This window comes from Mugil cephalus, chromosome 20, assembly GCF_022458985.1.
Source record: "Mugil cephalus isolate CIBA_MC_2020 chromosome 20, CIBA_Mcephalus_1.1, whole genome shotgun sequence".
NCBI classification, from domain to species: Eukaryota; Metazoa; Chordata; class Actinopteri; order Mugiliformes; family Mugilidae; genus Mugil; species Mugil cephalus.
The window spans coordinates 19226389-19246609 of NC_061789.1; the positions used below are offsets into that span (position 1 = coordinate 19226389).

The window sequence follows — 20221 nt, forward strand, 5'->3', positions numbered from 1 at the left end:
AAGTCAGGCCTTACACCGTCCTTTTTCTCCTATATTCATTGGAGATAAGGAAAACCAAAGTTTGGTTAGCATTTAATTTATACCAAACCTTACCATGTGAGATAATTGTACAATATAATTGGTATTAAGAGGTAATATTCTTAGTAGATAATCTGCAAGACAAACTAGCAACCACAATCTCTATATTACCAGTATTTAATGTAAAAGTAATCACAGTTTGAAAAGCATGAATCAGTGAGAGACTATAAGTTACAGTCAACACATGTTAAATAATCACCATTCATGCACACAAATCTGCAAAGTGTGCACACACTACATATGTTTAACCCTGGTACTTGAAACGAGATTTCTTTTCAGGCTTCTCTTGTGCAGCAATCCCAACAGGAGATCTGCTGCCAAATCACAGTGGGAAGCATGAAGATGAAGTGTCAATGCAGCTGTAAGATCCTGTGTCAAATCCTATGTGTGGATCTGAGGGAGCAGGCAGCCAAAGAGGGGATTGGTGGAGGAGTGTAGTGCATATGCAGTTACTCCCAACACTGCTCAAGCAGGGGGCCTTTCACTGTAATCCCCTGCCTCTAGAGGCTGTGTACGCAAGAGAAGCTGACAGGAATCACCATACAAACACACACACACATGCACACACACACACACACAAGCACAAAGGCAAACCAATTCACAAAATTCACAAATCTATGCATTTCACATTTTAAAACACTACATGTTCTGGTACCGTGCATAACAGCGAGGAAAAGATACAGTTAAATCAAAGTCGTCTCAAGCAAAGCCAAGCAGGTTTGAAAATCAAACTTTTGTGACCTTTCGAGGGTTGGTGAACTTAGTACAAGGATTCCTCTCAGGCATCTCAGGAAACTCTTCTTTCCTTGCTGACTTTCACCCACTCTTTCATGTCCTCTAAACATATTTGATAGATCTGGCATGTGAGACCAAGACGAAGTCCTGAGGCTCAGAAAACGACTTGTGCAGTTGTGTTATTTGGGTAAGAAACAAGACTACCAGTGGTGTGTGAGGACTTCCCCAGCGGCAGTATCTGAAGCTAAACTAGGGGGTGAGGAGAGAGGCTGGCAGGAGATGGGGAGAGGAGGCGGACTTCTGAAAAAGCGGAGCTGGGGAAAGAGAAAGAGAGGTGTGACTCCGTCAGTGCTCACCCATGACAGTGACATGACTGTGTGTGCGTATGTGCGATCGTGTGCCTGCACGCAGGAGGAGACGGCGGGGGTGTATGTGTGCTGAGCTCAGCTAATGCCATGCTGCCATTTCCAGTGGGGCATCAGAAAGCGGCGCTGGCAGAGAATCAACCGCAGGTCAGATCTTGTGCTCACTCTTTCAGTGAGCTGGCCAAGGTGGCAGGAGTGCAGCCACCCTGCCAGAATACCAAAAAGAGCAGGACAGTGGTAAAAGGAGGGGAAAAAGACTGGTGCGAAAGAACATTACCCAACATAGATCAGTTTTGTCACAGCACACCTTTAGCGAAAGTATATAACGCAGGTGTCATTAATGTTTATGGCTTCTGTGTGAAGAATCACACTTAAAATGTAGACACGTAGATAGGTACCACTCAGTAAAGAACAGTGATGATTTTCAAGCTAACGCTTTGATACTTCACTAGCATTGAAGAGTGAAGTTTCTCACTCTGCCAAAAAAAAAAAAGCCTGAAGGTGACGAGGAAGGTGAGAAACATGAAGTCTGAGCTGGAGGCAGAGAGAAGAAGAGGAAAAGGGGAAGAGATGCCAGGGTGTTTAAGTGAGCAGGGAATCCATATTCCGGCAGAGGGCTCAGGGGCACGGTTGGCACACAGAAAGAGAAGGTCGCCAGAAGACGAGCCGGCATGTGGAAACATCTCGCTTCCTGTCTGCCGCTCTTCTAGCTTTGGTTTCACACATTTAGCAAGATGCCTACACTAAAAACAACGTATGAACACCAACAGAGCATGCTTTCACAGCACACTGATGTGAAAGGGCAACCGTAGAATTATAGTGAGTATAATTGTCTCAGTTCTAACAGAGTTAAAAAATCAATTTCAAGTTTTATTCCCATCTACACACATATTCACATTGGCTGACATAAAGCAGACAGATGTACATATAAAAACTTACATCTTTCAGTGGAAAATCTAATCTCTATTGAAGGCTGAGCTCTATACGCTAGTGTCAGCACAAACATGTCTATTGGCATTCTTCCTACTGATGTCAATACCATCTGATTATGTAAAGACTGACCAATAGTTTCTACTCTATTAGCCGTGTTCCACTCACCCACGTGGAATGCTTGATCACCTCAATCAGTTACTGGGGGCAACCAACTCTGACAAGTTCACACCGAGATCTTCAATTAAATGAAACAAAAAGAGCAAAAAAAACATAAAAGCAGACCACACCAAAACCCCGCTGTAACTAGACTCTCTGGCCACCTCATACACACGTAAACTCACTTAGCCTTTGGCTACAACACAACAAAACCACTGTCTGTAGGGGAGACTTAACATGGAGACTATTTGAATACAAAACAGCTTGCGGCAGAGGATGAGAACTTTCCATCTCTCCTCTCCGAGCTGTCAGAACAGGAGTCTGCAGGGGGCAGCTGTTTTCTCTGGCAAAAAGGGGAGGAAAAAAAGGGGGGGGGGGTGTCAAGAGACAACTTACAACCCACCCACCAGCCTCAGAGGAGAGAACCAGCACATTAAGCCAGGGAGAGAAATGATATGGCCAAGTATGGTGTAGGGAAGGGGGGTGGCGGGCTGCCACTGCAGCCTGAATCTATCTCCATTAGTAAGTACAGACCATCAGAGGATCCAGGCTCAGACACACACTCTCTAGTGGGGGGCTCTAGCACTGACTGATGCAGACAGGGTGTTTCATTAAATAACATCGAGCTTTGCAGTCAAAATCTACTGTCAGAGTACAACCCCGAATCTTGGGACTGCAACGATACTGTCTCTGGATAACTCTCAGTAGGCACACACCACTCCACAAATGGTCACACATGGAAATGTATGCCTGCCCAGAGTATAGATAAAACTAAACAATGACTGTATGATTGTTTTTGTTTTGATGACATAAGCTGCAGAAGGCACATGCTCAAATGTACTGTATAAAGACGGACAGTTGAAAAGTGAGGTCAAAGCAAGTACAGCTCCCCCTGGTGGAGGGCAAATTAAAACACAAAAGTACAAGTCAAATATGTTTTTTATTTAAGTTCCAGTCATTTTAGATTTTAGATTTTAGTTAATACAATACTGATACATATTCAAGTGTTATTTTTCAGAGAGGTTTCGTTTTAGTTAGTTATTTGACGCCATAGAAACAGGATGTGACATCATGATTCGCAATTCGCTCTGCGAATCCAATATTCCCTTGTAACAGAAGGAGGTAGAACAGAGCACAGTATTAACTGAACAAAAACACCTCCGGTTCCAAAATTGCAAGACGCCGCTGCCTGTATCCTTGCGAAAATAGTGTCAGTTTGGCCAATGCAAGGACGTGGGGACGCATTGTCCATATTGATATACAGTCTACAGTTCAAATGAAGGCCTCAGATAGAAACATCAGCTCCTCAGTTGTGCATTTGGCACTAAGGAATTTCCATCTGTAATGTGCTTTGTCTCAATACAATGTGCTCGCTACCATTTATTTATTTTCGTCCTTTACTGACTATCCACTCATTCCTACTCTGGTTTAAATAAGTCTGACCTAATATGCAATGTATTAAAAAGTGTCCCTGCAGGGACTGAATGTATAAAAAGGCCAAGCGTTGTCCTGCAACATAAACAGTCCTCAGACACTCTGCTTTCTTAATTAAGCCACTTTGTTTTTATTTGGCCCTTTTTCCTTGAGGCCTGGATTAAATTGGATTCTAAATGATCCAGAACCGATAGAGCAATCTTTACTGCCATAATCCTAGACAGAGTGCTCACTAAACTGTCACAAATATGCTGGCAGTTTGGTAATTTTCTCTAGTGACAAGGCGCACGAAGTGGAGAGCACAGGTCTCCCCAGGGGAATTGTGGAAAGATTGGAGGAGGGCATATGGCAAAAAAGGGAATGGGGTGTGCACCATAGAGCACACCATTTATAGCCAAAAGCCCCTTGAGACACAAAAAAAGAGAAGGAGAGGAAAATGAGATCCTCTTCACTTCGCTTGGTATTCCCCACATTCAGACTTTTCTCGGGTCATTTAGGGGCGCAAAGCTCACAAAATGGTCAAGCAGTGAAGTCAAACAGCTCTAAGGTCAGTTACTCATACAACAGGAAAATCCTCTAACAATACCACATAACCACCAGAATACCAGCAGGATACGTGCAACAGCCAAGACAGAAAGTTTTCATGAATCTACTGCTGGGAATTAAGAGGTGGTATTCCTACATTACAGGGCAGAGGTGGAATTGAAAAAACGGCAAAAGAGAAAGAAAATGAATTTGTGAGCATGGAAAGGAGAAGAGGGAGGTCTAAGTGAGCAAATGAGAGACCCAAAGTTCACATGGGGGAATGTTTCTCAGCAGGAAAAATAATTTGCCTTCAACACAGCCTGCACCGCAGGGGGTTGTACACAGCTTCACGGCATACACCTCTGATTCAAACACACTTCCGCCTCCCACCTCTACCCTCCCTACCTCATCTTCCCTCCTCCTCGCTTTCTGTACAGTATGCTGCAGGGTACTGGGAGTGAGGGAGGCAGCCAGAAAGCCTGATAACCAGGATGCGGTCACATCTGGCCTTCACTAATTCAATTCCACACAAGTTTGCTTTTCCTCCCCATAACATAACCTAATTAAATATAAAAAACAGGGATTGGAGGCGCATTCATTTCCAATTCATCAACAGCGAGTGAAGCGGACGAAGACTCCTAAAAAGGTTGGGTCTTTTTTAATTAAAATCAAAATTTCCCCACGCTACTTTGAATTATATATTTACTAGAAATGAATCCAACTGGCAGTGATTACACAAACCCATATGGCTATCAATACCTCACATTATTAGACACACTTGGAGCATTAGACACACTCCCCACCTCCTACTTTTACACATTCCAGTGCCCCAAAGACACAGGTGTGACAGGAGTTGTTAATTTTGAAACTTTGAAACTTTGAGATATCCTCAATTTTCTGCTGAACGTGTTCTTCAATACAAAGCAGCTAAAGCAGTTATTCAATTATGAAACGCATTTCCCTTGTCAAGAGAAGAAAATGATTTAAATTGTGGACAGTAAATTAGAATGACAACAGGTGGTGTTATTACATATTCTTGGTGGTGGGGAGGTCATGTAGCTCAGGTGTTTACAAGACATCATTTTGGGGCCTGGTGATTCTTGACTTACCCATGGCTTTGGTTTCCTCTCCCTTGGCATTCAGGATAGAAAACTTAAACTTGGCACGCACTTCACTTTTGGGGCAGCTAACCAAGAGTAGGTAAAGTGATAAATAGTCTTTGCTCTCCTCATCCAGACCTTTAGGATTCACACGCAAACACCTAGGGGAGAGAAAAGGAAGAAACATACTAGTGAGACAGGTCCAGCTAAAAGATAATGTAATGACCATTTACCTAATCCCAGTCTATCATGGTTGTTCACTCTGAGCCCGTCATGATTTATAGTCAGCACAAAAACTATTTCTTTTTCCACATTATCAGCAACCTCGGGTACATGTTTGTGAAACCCTCCAGTATCACATGCTCTGAACTGAACTATAACCCGAAAAAAGGAATGAATTACACAAACTGTGACATAGGCTGCTTAAGATCCAAGGTATCAATGTATGAGTTAAGTGAAGAAGGAAATATAACATTTACAAAAGTATTTTTGTAAAGCAAGAATCAAGACTATACTAATTCATAAAGTATACTTTAGACTCACTGGCCACTTCATTAGGTACACCTTGCTAGTAAAAGGTTGGACCCACTTTTGCCTTCAGAACTACCTTAATTCTTTCTGCCATACTTTCAACTTTCAAGGTGTTGGAAACATTCCTCAGATATTTTAGTCCATGTTGACATGATGGCATCACACAGTTGCTGCAGTTTGTCGGCTGCATGATGAGAATCTCCCGTTCCACCACGTCCCAAAGGTGATCTATTGGATTGAGATGTGGTGACTGTGGAGGCCATTGGAGTACAGTGAACTCATTGTCATGTTCCAGAAACCAGTGTGAGATGATATGAGCTTTGTGACATGGTGCATTATCCTGCTGGAAGTAGCCACCAGAAGATGAAGAAAATATCCCCCACACTGTTACACCACCACCACCAGCCTGAACCACTGATACAAGGCAGGATGGATCCATGCTTTCATGTAGTTTATGCCAAATTCTGACCCTGCCATCCGAATGTCGCAGCAGAAATCGAGACTCATCAGGCCAGGCAATGTTTTTCCAATCTTCTATTATCCAATTTTGGTGAGCCTGTGTGAGTTGTAGTCTCAGTTTCCTGTTCTTAGCTGACAGGAGTGGCTTCAAGGTTGGACGTGTGCGTTCAGAGATGGTATTCTGCATTCCCTGGTTGTTATGAGTAGTTATTTGAGTTACTGTTGCCTTTCCATCATCTCCAACCAGTCTGCCAATTCTCCTCTGACCTCTCACATCATCAAGGCATTTTTATCCACACAGCTGCTGCTCACTGGATAATTTCTCTTTTTGTGATCCTAGAGATGGTTGTGGGTTAAAATCCCAGTAGATCAGCAGTTTCTGAAACACTTAGACCAGCCCGTCTGGTAACCAACAACCACACCACATTTAAAGTCACTTAAATCTTCATTCTTCCCCATTCTTATGCTCAGAACTTCAGCACGTTGCCTTGATCACCTCTACATGCCTAAATGTACTGAAATGCAACCATGGTGTGATTGGCTGATTAGCTATTTGTGTTAACAAGCAATTGAACAGGTGTACCTAATAAAGTGGCCAGTGAATGTATATTATCAGATATAACACTGTGGACCAAAGGGTATGTGCCAAACACAGAGCGACATAATGAAATGTTTCAGCTTCAAACAGCAATAAAGTTGCAGATGGTCAATATGCCAAAAGTAGAAAGGGAACGAAGAAACTCGAAAAGAAGTGCTCAAATATCTAAATGGTACATCAAAAGCCACTTCAACTTCTCACAAGTAACAAGCTTCCCAATAAGCCTTACTAAACTTAAAATGAAAGAAGCAAATTCCCCTATAGTACTAAATTTACTGGGTTGAGTGCATCAATGCAACAGCTGAGCAACAGCTTTTATTATTTTAAAGACAATCAGTATCACAAAAGAATCTCGTATTTGCACAATGGGTTTGCAACATATGGGCAGTTTGTTGCACAGCCTGTTATAGTTTTAGTAACATGAAACACTTTACCATGGCCATATGGACTGTTAATTAACATGTGAAGCATCTGTAGATCGTAATTCTGCTAAGCCATTGTACAAACACATTTTTATCTGCTGAATGGAAAAAATAAATCCACATCTTTATATTCTATAATTTACAGTACACTTGGCAGACGGCATTGATGTAATTGCCTGATCAAGTGACCCTTATTAAAACAGAAGGTAAGATAGAAATAGCACTGACATATGACGCAGTGCTCATCTGTACAGCACATCTATACTCGACATCATCAGAAATACAGATTTTTAAATATGTCGTATTTCATAGTTTTTACATACTCTATATTGTAGATGACCCAACCTGGATTCATCCCAGGTTGTTATTAATTCAGGAGTGTTTGTCTTTTTATTGCTATTGTACAATTTGTGGCCTCTTGCAGTAATGTCTGTGAGGAGCTGACCTGCACTGCACTTTGGAAGTCATTTCTCTAAAAAGCTACAGAGAGCACTGGAGGAGCAAGCAATAATGCTGCCACCGTACCAGAGGCTCAGAAAAGAACTGTCAGTATTGTGCATACAAAAGACCATAGCCTCTTACAGGAGGATGTTGACTGATTACATCATTTGTTTCTCAATTAAACAAATCACTTTTCAAACCAGTCTCAGATGTACTGCTTGTTGTTATTTTACCCAAGGCTACAGTCACTACTTTGAACCCCCTCATGACTATGGCCACAAGGTTCTTGCTTGATATTGAATATGCCCCCTTCAGCTCTGTAAGCTCTTCTGTGCAAATGAAATGGTGCCATATCATTTTAATCAAACAATATACAAAATCAAAGTCTTTCAAATGTATCTCAAGTGTAGCCTATTGTATACCTACTAATAATGTTTATGTGGCTCCAATAAGGAGACTCATCAACTCTCCATCTATTGCTTCAGTCTATGAGAGTCTACACTGCACTTGTAGCGCAGTAGTTCTTCACCTAGCCCCTTTGATCAGCTACTCCACAAACATCCTGTTGATTTCACAGACCAGGTGGATGAGTAATCCCAGTACTTCTAGTCTCCGTCCATGCTACTAACTCCTTCCTTCCTAACTCCGACCCACATTGGCACATTCTGCCAGACCTCTAGAGGTGGACACCAGGTATCCCAAGTCACCAGCCAATACCAGAAGCCTGTAGCATTTATTAATCATTTCCCATTGCTAACCATGAAGCAGAAGCCAATTCTAGCCAACTACCGGTGAGCAAGGTCCATATTTCCTCCTAAATAGCCACATCCTCCAGTTCACTCAGGGACATGCCGAGGTATCTCAAAGTCAAATGTCCTCGATGCATTCAAATCCGATGTTAGTAACAACTCAACCAACTACTTTAAATACCAGATGCAGCAGGCTACTCAGAGTAAAGTAGCCTACACCATTTCAGGGGAAGTGTTGACGGGGAGCCTTGACTATCTTTTTGATGACATGCCTCTTCTACAAAGTGCCATTAGCAGTCGATTTACTTGTCATGAAGAATATGTCGAACATAGACTATAAAAGCTATTATCTTAAATTGACATTTATTTAATTCCAGTTTGTCATGGTTGTTCACTCTGAGTATGTCATCTGAGTGTCAGATTCATTGAAATTCAAAAGTTATTTCAAACATTGTCCAGTGAACACTGCAGATATAGATAAGAAACCAAATTTCCCAGGGGATCAATAAAATATTTGTCTATTGATCCACCAGTGAAGGAAAGATCATCTTAAAACTCTTTTTGGGTCATTCATACTGCACATTCGGAGGCATCCATCTGTTGCTGCTTCTGCAATGACCAGGCTTCACTAACCATTTGAGTTTGTCGTTGGCTCCTGATGAGAAAGTGGAGCTTTTGATGACCTCTCCCATCTCTTCACGACAGAAGCTGAAGTTGTTGATGGTCCACATGTAGGAGAACTTCACCACTTTGATCTGCACAGAAAAGACACGGGATGGTCTGAACCAGATCTCTTTATTTATATATTTATCTATTCTATATGGGTAAGTGGTGTTTGGTCAGCCTGGACTTCAAAACCACACATCAAAACTGCCTTTCATCTTAATAAACACTGACAACAAACGAAGGGAAAGAAGAAAGGATATTGTAAAAGTGGCAGTGGGAGGGGGAGAGGGTGTTTTGCAAGGACATAGTCAAGATGAAAAAACTGACATCATCAATGACATACATTATGTACCTTGGCTCTTAACAGCAAAGTGTTGTCTGAGTAAGCAAAGCATATACTGCAATGACTGAAACAAATGCAATTTCACATAACAGATGACCTTTAAACAAAGAAAAATGAAGCCGTTTGTGATGAGAAACAAAATAGATTGTAAAACTAAGGCAATAAGGAAAACACGGTTACTTAGACTTAGTTTCTATGCATTAAGGTCATTAAGGTAAGAAGTTGAATATAATAGAAGCTCTCTGATTCAGTGGGCAGTAATAATCAAACTAGTGTTGCTGTGCGGAACAATGTGACTAAACACACATACACACATACATATGTACTTATATATATATGTATATATGTGTGTACACACACAGCACATACATATATTATTTTATTATCTAAATTTATGCAGCACAAGCCAAAATGTCTTCTATTTATTCCATGCCTCCTTTTTTCCTCCTTGTCAAAAACCTGGAGCTTACTTGACTCGCAAGACGCCTCAACGGCTGACAGTTTGTCTGGAGATCTAGGTGTGTTACACTAGTACCTGCTAATGTAGCCCCGAGCCTCTAGCCTCAAGCAGAAATGAGGAGCAGGCTACAGAGGTCTGGTAAGATCCCTTCTTTCTCTGCTCCACTCCCTGATATTTGCATTGTCAAACTTGTCGTCATTTAAACAAACAATGTCTGAGGACACTTGAGGCAATTTACCTGATTTTGCACAGGGGCATACTTCTGAATATAACTCAGCTTGTATCAAATACTACTTTAAATGAAATATACTACTATATTAGGTCAAGAAGCCAATCACAGAGTTTGTCAAACATAGACATACATTAGAAGTCATCCCTCACCTGAGTGTAACACCAGCTCTCTGCCACAGGGCTGCTGGACATTTCTGCCGGGGGTGGGGGACTTGGGACTCTGGACATTGCCGGTGTTGATTGACAAAGGTCCTGAGTGGGGCAGGAGCACCAGCCAGGTGTGGGGTGTGTGCAGGAGGGATGGACCAATAACCAGTCAAGCTGGCTCCCAGCTGAACACCTGGCGTGCGGAGAGTAGCAGAGGAAAGAATCCAATAGAACGGCAGACTCCAAAATAGCTATGGGCACCCTGCAGGGAAACAGACACACAGTCATTAAAACAGCTCTGACTTTAAACTAGAGAAGCACATTACTATGAAAATCTGCGACCTTGTGCTTATGCGTATGTGTGTGTGTGTGTGTGTCATGTCAATTCTAAATTGAATGGTTAGTCTAATTGAGCTGTGTTTCCCACCAAGCAGGATGTAAGGCCTCTGAATTCATTTGTTTCAAACGAGGCTTCAGCATTCAAAGCACAGCAGCGGCATGCGCTCCGCTTCACTGAGGGAAGCCGTCCTTTATCTGTGCATGGTTTTGTCTTTGTTTTGCTCTGAGAGGAGCAGAGTGCTGTGCTAGCCATCTGATTCCAGCCAGCCTGCACCCATCCGCCACGGCTCTAAGTGAAGGGCGAGATTTAAGACTTTCATCTCAAGCTGCCCGTCTGTCCTCATAACAAACGCACAAGGTCACGGGGTACTTTCAAAAGACAAGGCTGTCCAAGAGAGGTCAAAGTTGTGTTTTATAAGCACCTGTATCCAGGAACATTTCCTTCTGAAATTCTACAACTGAGATTTACACTGTAATGGCCACATAACGTCTCACTTTCTGTTTGTAGGGAAGAGAAACTTCCTCATTATTTTGGCTCATTTCCATGCCTTTGCCATACCAGCAGTCTCATGGGATTGAAAATCTGATTGGGGGAAAAAAAAATAAAAAGGAACAACAGCTTGGTTTTTTAGATACATTTCTCTGCTGTCTAAACCTCTCATTTCCTCAGGGTTCACCTCCTCATGCTCCTCCTCGGTTCCTCTCCACAAACTCCATACCTAAGTCACACCAAGGTCTCAGGATGTAGTTTTTCTTACTCCTTAACCTGCACATCTCCCCGTTCTCCTGCCAACGAAACCACCAGTCCATTGCTTAATTAGTGTTTGATTGAAAGAGAAGTTCAGGACCTGAGAAAACTGGCAGAAACCGAGTATTGGATGAAGAGCGCAGAGGCAGTGCAAGAAATTAGAGAAGGGGAAAAAGTGACAGAGAGCACTGTCTTGGTGAGTGGACTGGAGACAGAAGAGGCGAGACGGGACCTGAGCAAGCTTCAAACGCAGACATGACTTAATTAATGTTTAGCGATAACGCCCATATCCGATCCGTCTCAATTCATGCCCCCTTTTCTTCTTTTGTGCTATTTGTATCTGATGAAAAACACTGATGGCATTTTCACTCAGTAAAACAATAAAATATTAATCACAAAAGTTAGGAGAAAAAAAAAGGCTGCACTGATTTGCAATTTAAATTACCTGAGACTTCCTGGCAATTAATTATAGGCTATATGAGTGAGTGAGGGTGCACACGCCAATTTTTACATGCCAGTGTGTTTCTCTATGTGTGTCATCATTTGGGCATTGTTTCACACGGCATCCAAAGCACAAATTGCCAAGTGCGTTTCTTGTTTCTTGTCCCTTAAAGAGCACCACGAACGCCAAGTAATCACAGGGAATCAATTTAAGAAAACATGACAACACTGGCAGCACTGCTTACAGCCTCACAGCTTTCTAAATAGACCCAGATGACACTTAACCAGAATAAAGCTGCAGATGTTTTTTTCTTTTTTCATCCTCTTCATGATAAACATCAAGAGCAAAGCAGCAGGAGAAAAGCAGCATAACAACTCTGAGATGGAGGAGATGTGTGCTAATCATAGGACTCCCTCAGAAGAAATGTCTTCAGACGGTTCATTTGTCGCAGGATTCTGACGATGACAGCGTGAATGGGAGGAACGACTAATAGGTGATAATGCACTCCTTGTCGGGGAAATAAATATTGTCACATTACAGTGTGTGCCAGGCAGGGATTTACAAAGACAGTGTCCCCCCCAAAGGCAATTAAAAGACAAAGTAAGGAGGTAATGGAGGCGCTGTGCTTCAGATAAGGATTGAAGTATTCGTTGCAGCTACTTGGGATCCATCAGCAGCTTGTAGGTTGGATAGAAAGCAGTGGAAATTAGGGGAGGACAAGAGTGCTCAGAGAGACAGCAAAGAAGTTCAGATTCTGCGGGGTGTACAGCTTGATCTCTTCTCTGGCCAGGAGAAGAACCAGGCAACAGCTCATTATACTGCAACCATGTTTACAAAGTCAGTGCAGGAAAACTGCATTGTGGAGCCAGTCAATGTTGACATTCAAGCCTGGGATTTGTGAAGGCTGCTTAACTTTAGTCTAAACGAGTGAAGACCCCAAGATTGAAGTACTTATTGCACGACTTTATTGTAAATTAATCATTTATATGCTTCGAAAATGTTCACTACACTGAGTTAAAAACAGAGAAAATCACAGCTCCCAATTGAGAAGCAAAGAAGTTTAATATGATACTATTTTAGATGATTAATTAACAGATAAAGGTTAATGAATTGCTCCTGTCATGTGACTTGCACGCATCAAAATAGTCAATAAGCAAAATAAGAAGATGCATTTTTTTTTTTTTTTTATGGTGAAACATTATCCTCAGTGTCCTAACAACACTTAAACACATTCGCTCACAACACAATGATGAAGATTCATAGTTTGTCTTACTAGCAGCTGTTATGGGCTCAGCTGGGACCTTAAAACCAAACCACACAACAGCCCTCAGAAAAAAAGAAAGAAAAAAATGGATGATCGTGTGTAGCCTATACGTACAAGTGTGTGAGCAAGTAGAAAGGGAGCAAAGGAGGATGGGTTACCATCAAGCCACATCCTTATCCCATGCCTGTTTTCAGAAAGGTAAGCCAGATGAGGAGAGACCTGGAGCCCATTTATATTCATTACGGAGAGACAGTCTGCTCTCACTCTGCCAGTCCAGCCACCATCTCTCTCGATCTCTCTGTCACACATCTCAACACGCCAGGGAAGACAGTCTGACAAACCAAAAGACAGATAGATTCAACTTCCTCTGCATAAACAAGAGCTAAGCGAGGTGATGCTGCATCTGCCTCGGCCATCAGGATGAGAGCTGGAGGCAGTCCAGCTGTCCACACACTGGCCAGACCATTACAAGCCCACTGTACACAGGAACCACAGCACAAACACGGACGCCAACACATGATACCCTGCTCACGCTGGAATAATGCTTGTGCTGTGATATTTATTCCATCTGCACATTTTACGCGGTGGTCGCATATATTTCTTCACATATGTTACCTCCATCTGCAAATGTGATTATGTGAAGAACTTACAATGCATATTTACACTCGCAGACACATTTCTGTTCATTTGTTTTTCCATCTGCGCTTGAGACACTCTGAATAGCTGGTGATACACACGCCGCTTGCACAGCCTTTCCAACCTGCAAGGCTGTCGATGTGGACAATGCATATTTAGCCACTTTATTTTCAATATGTTCAGCTGTTAAACTGTTATCACTGGCTCTTCTCATACGTGAAAACAACACACTCGACAGCATTTCAAACTCATCTTCCGTTACTCAGATCTTTTCTCTATACTCTATAGCCTTGGATCACAGGTAATCGTCTGAAAATATACGTGTTCACACGTGGCATTTTATACGCGTCGGCAAATGCGTCTCAAGATCCGATCACAGTTCTGTGCTCTGTATGCCGATAAACGCTGACTTCATTTGGGGCTCAGTAACAGCTGCTGTCTCTAATGGATCGCTACCGCTGCAACAGAACCACTTAAAGCGCTGTTTGTTGTGTGTGGGAATCACAGCACAAACACATGTTACACACAAAGTCAATACATGATACTCTGCTAATGGTGTAGCGACCCCTGCGCTGCGATAATCACTCTGTCTGAAGATTTCACATGGTGGCTGCATCCTATATTTTTGCATCCAGGATGCATTTGGGTGTTCATACTGCTGAAAGTATGAGCGGCCCAGACCGACTCTGGCTGTGGTCTGAGTGATTGCATCTCAAATACGCCCTGGATGTGTTCCCACCTTTTCTTCAAGTTGGTTATTAATGCAACAGGGTCTGTATTGTAAGTGTTCATGCATAGTGACTATACCAAGTTACTTCTGGGGGATACACATGCTTTTAGACCAACTCTGGAGATAGTTGGCTTGACGACAAATCTTTGTTACTTTAATGTAAAAGTGAGAAACCTCTTGGATGAAACAAGACCATAGCTAGCCGACTTGGAACATGTTTCTTCTGCTGTCACCATCTAACAAAGTGTTAGGGTTAACAGCCAAAACAAGTACACAACTTCTGTAATTTCACTTTCTCTAAACATCCTCTCCATCTCCTACAGATAAATGTGGGCGCTGTTTGCTTTCTGAAAACTATTACATTACATTTTCTTTATTCTATTTACAGTTCAAATGGCACACAATAACTTTACATTTTCGCTGAAAATGAAAATAAGCCTTTTATATATAGATATTTTAGTGGGTTTGTATGAAATCTTTCAGTATGACCATATGGTAGAGACTTCAGGCGACCAGGCATGCTGTGAAATAGGGGGTGAAGAGTGACAGAATAGACACAGAATGCCTTCTGGATATTACATCCATCGCTCAGACTCTCAATCAGATGAAAAAAAAAGCCAGCACTTGCACACGAAAACAGAGTTTATCTGTCTGAATTACCTTAACTTGCAAAAACGAAAGGGAAACATCAAATAGACAGAGCCACCCACTACCCTGTCTCTGGGGACACTGCCTCCTGCTGGGTGGAGGAAAACAGGTGACACGGTGTTGAGACACCGCCACCAGGTGGACAGGGGGTGGCGCTGCATGATTTGTGTCCTGCAGAAAAGGCTGCGATCAGAGCAGGGATCCTGGAGTGTTCGGAGGGTCACCTTGAGCAACAACAGACAGCCAGCAAAACGCTGAGATACAAAGACGGGCTGCAGACTTTAGAGGGGCACTGTGAAAGCGTGCCAAAAACTGAGGCGAAGTGTTGTGAACGCATGTGTGACGCATTGCTGAACGTCAATCTGAAGGCTTCACGCAAGCTCGTTTTACACAGCTTAGAATCAAACGCATAAGCTCGTAACAGCCCCATTCCCTCCAGCATCAGTGAGAAATCTGACTGAGGGTTAATGAAGCCTGTTCATTATAAGGTCAGATTCCATTAAATGGTTACAGGGAGCATGTGCACATGTATCTGGGTGATCTGCAAGACTGATCAAGTGAAGTAGATGACCCTCATTTTCTAAAAATCATGAACAGCTGGCTGGAGGCACACTTCCTGTAAAGTGGGCACGTGCACATGGATCATGAAAAGAAAGTAATTCCAACTCTAATATGAGAGATTCAGGCTTTCTGGCATTAGAAGAAGCGCAGAGGTGTCTCTGAAATTAATGGCAAGAAAATCGAAAGCATATGAGCCGCTGCAGGTGAGACTGGCAGGCAAAACAGGCAGAAGGAAAGAGGTCTGCCTCTCAGACTTGAGAGAAAGGCTAGATGTGGAGCATGTATAAAAACTTGTCTGCTCTGAAACAGTGTCTGTCCGTCTTGCCCCAGGCACCGCTGATAGCCCTGACACTCACTCAGAGAGAGAAAAAGAGAATGAAAACAGGGATAAGAGAATGACTGCAACAGTGGGCACACATGCATGACGGAGCCGAGCGCACACTCTGCAGCGGGTTGGGAAGACGCTGGAGTGTGTCGGATCCAGGGCCGCAGGAGGTGTGATGGATTAAGAGACACTGGCGGAGACAGTGGTCCTCCCTGAACCGTGGAGCAAACCCCAGCGTAATAAACATCCCTCTCCATATCATCAGTGGTCTCCTTTCTCTGTTATTCATTTTTGTAGCTAAAATGAGAAAAAAATACCTCAAGAGATCTTTAAGAAAATGATATTGCCCTAATATTTTACCCTAAGTTGATATGGATAAAGTATACTGATCAGTTTTACGAGTGGCATTGTTAATTAATTTCAGCTTTGTGTTAAGCACTGGTTACATCGTTTGTTTTTTAATTGGTTGAGCTACATTTCCAACCCCTTCCACATCTATAGTCCTACAAAACATCATGTCTATGAAGTTGCTAAATTATTAAAACAGGCACGACACAGGACAACAGTGCAAAGGTGCATTGTGTCAAGTGTACCGTGACAGAAATCATTTTCAGCTCCCCCTGATAAATCACTATTCATATTTGGTCAGAATTTAACCTTGTTCCTTTCATCCTTTCTTCACTCACCCCGAATCTCCGCTTTGCTCGCAGAGCTTAAATCCAAACGCCGGCAAAAGAGCTCAGCTCCACATCTAAACCATCTTTACTGGTCAGTTACTTGGACAACTATCAAAATGTTAATCCATAAGTCTCTGGAAAGTTCCCATAATTTGCTGCAAAGCTAAACTGTGTAAATGAATATTACCTGCTGTACTACTTGACACACGCTCTTTACTGCATGACTTTCGGTCTTGGCAAAATGCAAATCGATCTATTTGCATACCTCCCCCACAATATTTTGCACTCACAGAAAGAAACAGCCGATATCAAGTTTCAATTAGCCCAACTGGCAAGAAAGATGAAGGACTACTTTGATGGACGCTGTGGCAGCAGTGCTGGTGGTATGTGTTTAGACCCCGGGAAATAAGGCCCTATAACATAATATCATCAAGCCAAAAATAACTTTATTTAGTTGCATACTTACAGCCTTCCACTTGGTGGATATGTAATTTGTTCTTGCACAAGTAGTTTGTGTGTAATCAATTATTAAAAATAAGAGCGCTTTTCTAAATGACAAAATGATACTGTCCACAGCAGCACAACAGTTTTCTCACAGAAAACCACAGCAGTCTGTCTGACCGTCAAACTAAAAGCATCTTTTGGTATATGTATCTCTTCCTTCCATTAAACTGAGCTGATGGTTGGCTGCAGCCACTGAGGTAAAGCTCCTTTCACCTTCATTCACGCACCTGCTCTGGGTGAGCTCTTACGCATTACCCTCCCTGTTTATTTTCTGCCCTGCAGAGGCTCTCCGCATGAAGTTCCCTTCTCGCGAAGTGAGCAGAGCTCGGGGCAAAAGGGAGGAGCGAAAGGAGGGAGAAGGAGTTGTTTTGTTACCGCACTCGGTGCAATGATGCAATTTATAATTAAAATGCAAATAGAACGTCGGGGAGTCTCTCTTCACCTTGTTTTCACTTTACTCCAAAATTCTCAGGGGAGGCCTATCTCTGCCTGGGATGTATGTATCCCAGTCAGTAAATCAATTTTTATATGAAGTACTAAAATCAATTTGAGATTTAGGCTATACAAAAACTCAAGTACAAGCAACCGCTCGACTGAGAAAGCTTACACAGACACATCGAGCCTGTGGCTATAAAACCTTTTTCTACTTTGCCATGATGATGTGTGAGGGACATTTAAAAGCTCACATCCCTTAACTGAAGGCTAAAAGCAATTATTCAGAAGCAAGAAAACACGGGCCTGTCTGACACATCCACCATTGGCCTGTCTCTGTTTTGACTATAGTTTATCACAAAAGGTGGCTCAAACACCCCGTAAGCTTCAATCTCAACAAACAACAAAGACAAAACGCCGCAGAATGAATCATTTGGGAAAGTTTTGTTTCAAAAGTGTGTCTGACAGAGAAAACGGGGGGAAGCGGAGAGGATGCCTTTTTTAGAGGTTGTCCTTCAGGCTGACTTTGTCATGTAACACATTTCCAGCTCAATTATCTGCATCCAGTGGATTTCAAACACATTTAGCAAGGACCAGAGAGCTTGGTAATTAGCAGGAGCCATGGCTCATAAGGGGACCAAAAACAAAGCCTGTCTTTAGCTCTATCTTTATCCCCTTCGCTTGTCTAATCTCTTCTGATCCTTCTCTTTTCACAGAGAGTGTCGGACATCATGTTTGCACTTAGTCAATATCTTTGTGTGTCAACAGGTTTCAGCTTTTATGCACCAAAGCACGATGCAAAGTGCGATACCTGATAAGTGAATCTGTAAACAGTCTGCTACATAAATAATCGTTTGTCACATCTTTAAGAAAATGCCAGTTTAGAATTATTTCTTAATTCCCAAAAAGTAAAAACACAAAATCACTCACGCATACTCACAAAGCATTGTCATCATATAGAGTAGAATAAAGGGTTACATGACTAAGTTTGGAAGTAACAAGACAAACCGTACCAAAAGGAGTTAAGAATCTTTGATGCGATAAACAACCTTTGCTTTTCATACAAAAGCTGGATAAAATATTAAGAACTGGCGAGCAATATAGATCGATTCAATGTTCAAAGTGCTTCATGACATTATTAGAATTTCAATAAAGGTTAAACCATGTCAGATTTTAGTCGTCCATCTCCTCCTCATTTTCTTTCTCATTTTAATTACGGTCTGAAATCACATCAGCTTGCTTTTGCATAGGACTGGAGCATTACAGGTAAAATTACTTTCTGCGTCTCCCCAGGCACTCACTCAGAAAGGGACTATCTCATCTCGCCGTACTCTCATCATCTTGAGATGATGCTTTGTCCAGAATCGCTCCCTATACTTACATTTAGCTATTTTTGATGGTCTGAATTCTACATTTTATGTTATATAAAGCCATAAAAAGCCCTCACGCAGAAACAAATTACAATTCAAAGGTTTGCTAATGCTCCCAATATGACAATAGTTACACAAAATAATGATGTATCACGGCTGTCCGAAATATCACAATATTTATTTAATATGTTTAGTATGTAGGAAACAGGGGAGCAATTTCACACACATTTTTCACATTTTTTTCCCCTAATCACCATTCCCCCCTTCCTCTTCCAACAATTATAATGATGAAAAGTGCCAGCGGCAGTACAAATTACTGAATTTGTGAGATATCATCTAAAACAGAGAAAGAGAATCGTGTGGGCAACCGAAGAATAAAAAAAGCACACTTGAATTAAGTCAGCCGTTTCTGGAGAGGAAAAATATCTTCAAATACAGAAATAAAATGACGGCAAGATTCGTAATATAAGTGCTGATGACCATTATCGCTTACCTATCCATTCTACTACACTCTACACAATGTGTGTGCGTTCGAGAGGCCGGGAAGAGAGTCTGGAAAAACCGTGAGTGAAGCAAATATCAATGAAAAGCAAACATCTCTTGTAAAGTAGATGGATCCCCTCCCATTAGCATAACGTTAAACCTCAAGTGGATGTGTGCACGCACTCGGACTGAAGAGGAGCCAATTAAGATCAACTGTTCATTTAACGTGTTATACTGTCATATCACTGTGCTGCAATACAGGGATGAAGGGCAAGCTAATGCCACGGGGGGTCAAAACTGGCATTCTTCCACACCGCATCAGTGGGGAACAATATTACCACTTCCTACCAGATGTCATATCTAATCTCCTTCTCCCAGAAGAAATGTTCAGTAGAGACGATGCAGTGGTAAACACAGAGGCAAAGAGCTAATGAACAGGGTCATAACGAGTGATGGTCCAGGGTCATTCTTTGTTGAGGATGTCATCCCAAAAAAGATGGTGCCAAAATGTTACACATATATATATATTTTGTAATGAATTTGATGCACTGAATCATATTTTAGAATGAATCTAATGATTTGCTAACAAACGAACACATTTCAAGGTTAATTCCGTCTCATTCAATACAGACGCAGAATTCACAGAAATATACTGCAGGGAAACCCAAGCCGAGTCTCACCGACCACTG

At 42.1% G+C, this 20221-nt stretch overlaps 1 protein-coding gene across 4 annotated transcripts in view; it reads right to left on the minus strand.

Moving 5' to 3' along the window:
• LOC124998494 (speckle type BTB/POZ protein) overlaps positions 1-20221 on the minus strand; it is a 73332-nt gene that overhangs the window by 26661 nt on the left and 26450 nt on the right. For all 4 annotated transcript variants that reach the window (XM_047572943.1, XM_047572942.1, XM_047572945.1 and 1 more), the window contains 3 exons: positions 10377-10635; positions 9160-9281; positions 5336-5487 (listed from right to left, as the gene is read on the minus strand). In XM_047572943.1, the coding sequence (XP_047428899.1) occupies positions 5336-5487; positions 9160-9281; positions 10377-10454 (352 nt within the window). In that variant the 5' untranslated portion in view covers positions 10455-10635. The remainder of the gene's footprint in view (positions 1-5335; positions 5488-9159; positions 9282-10376; positions 10636-20221) is intronic.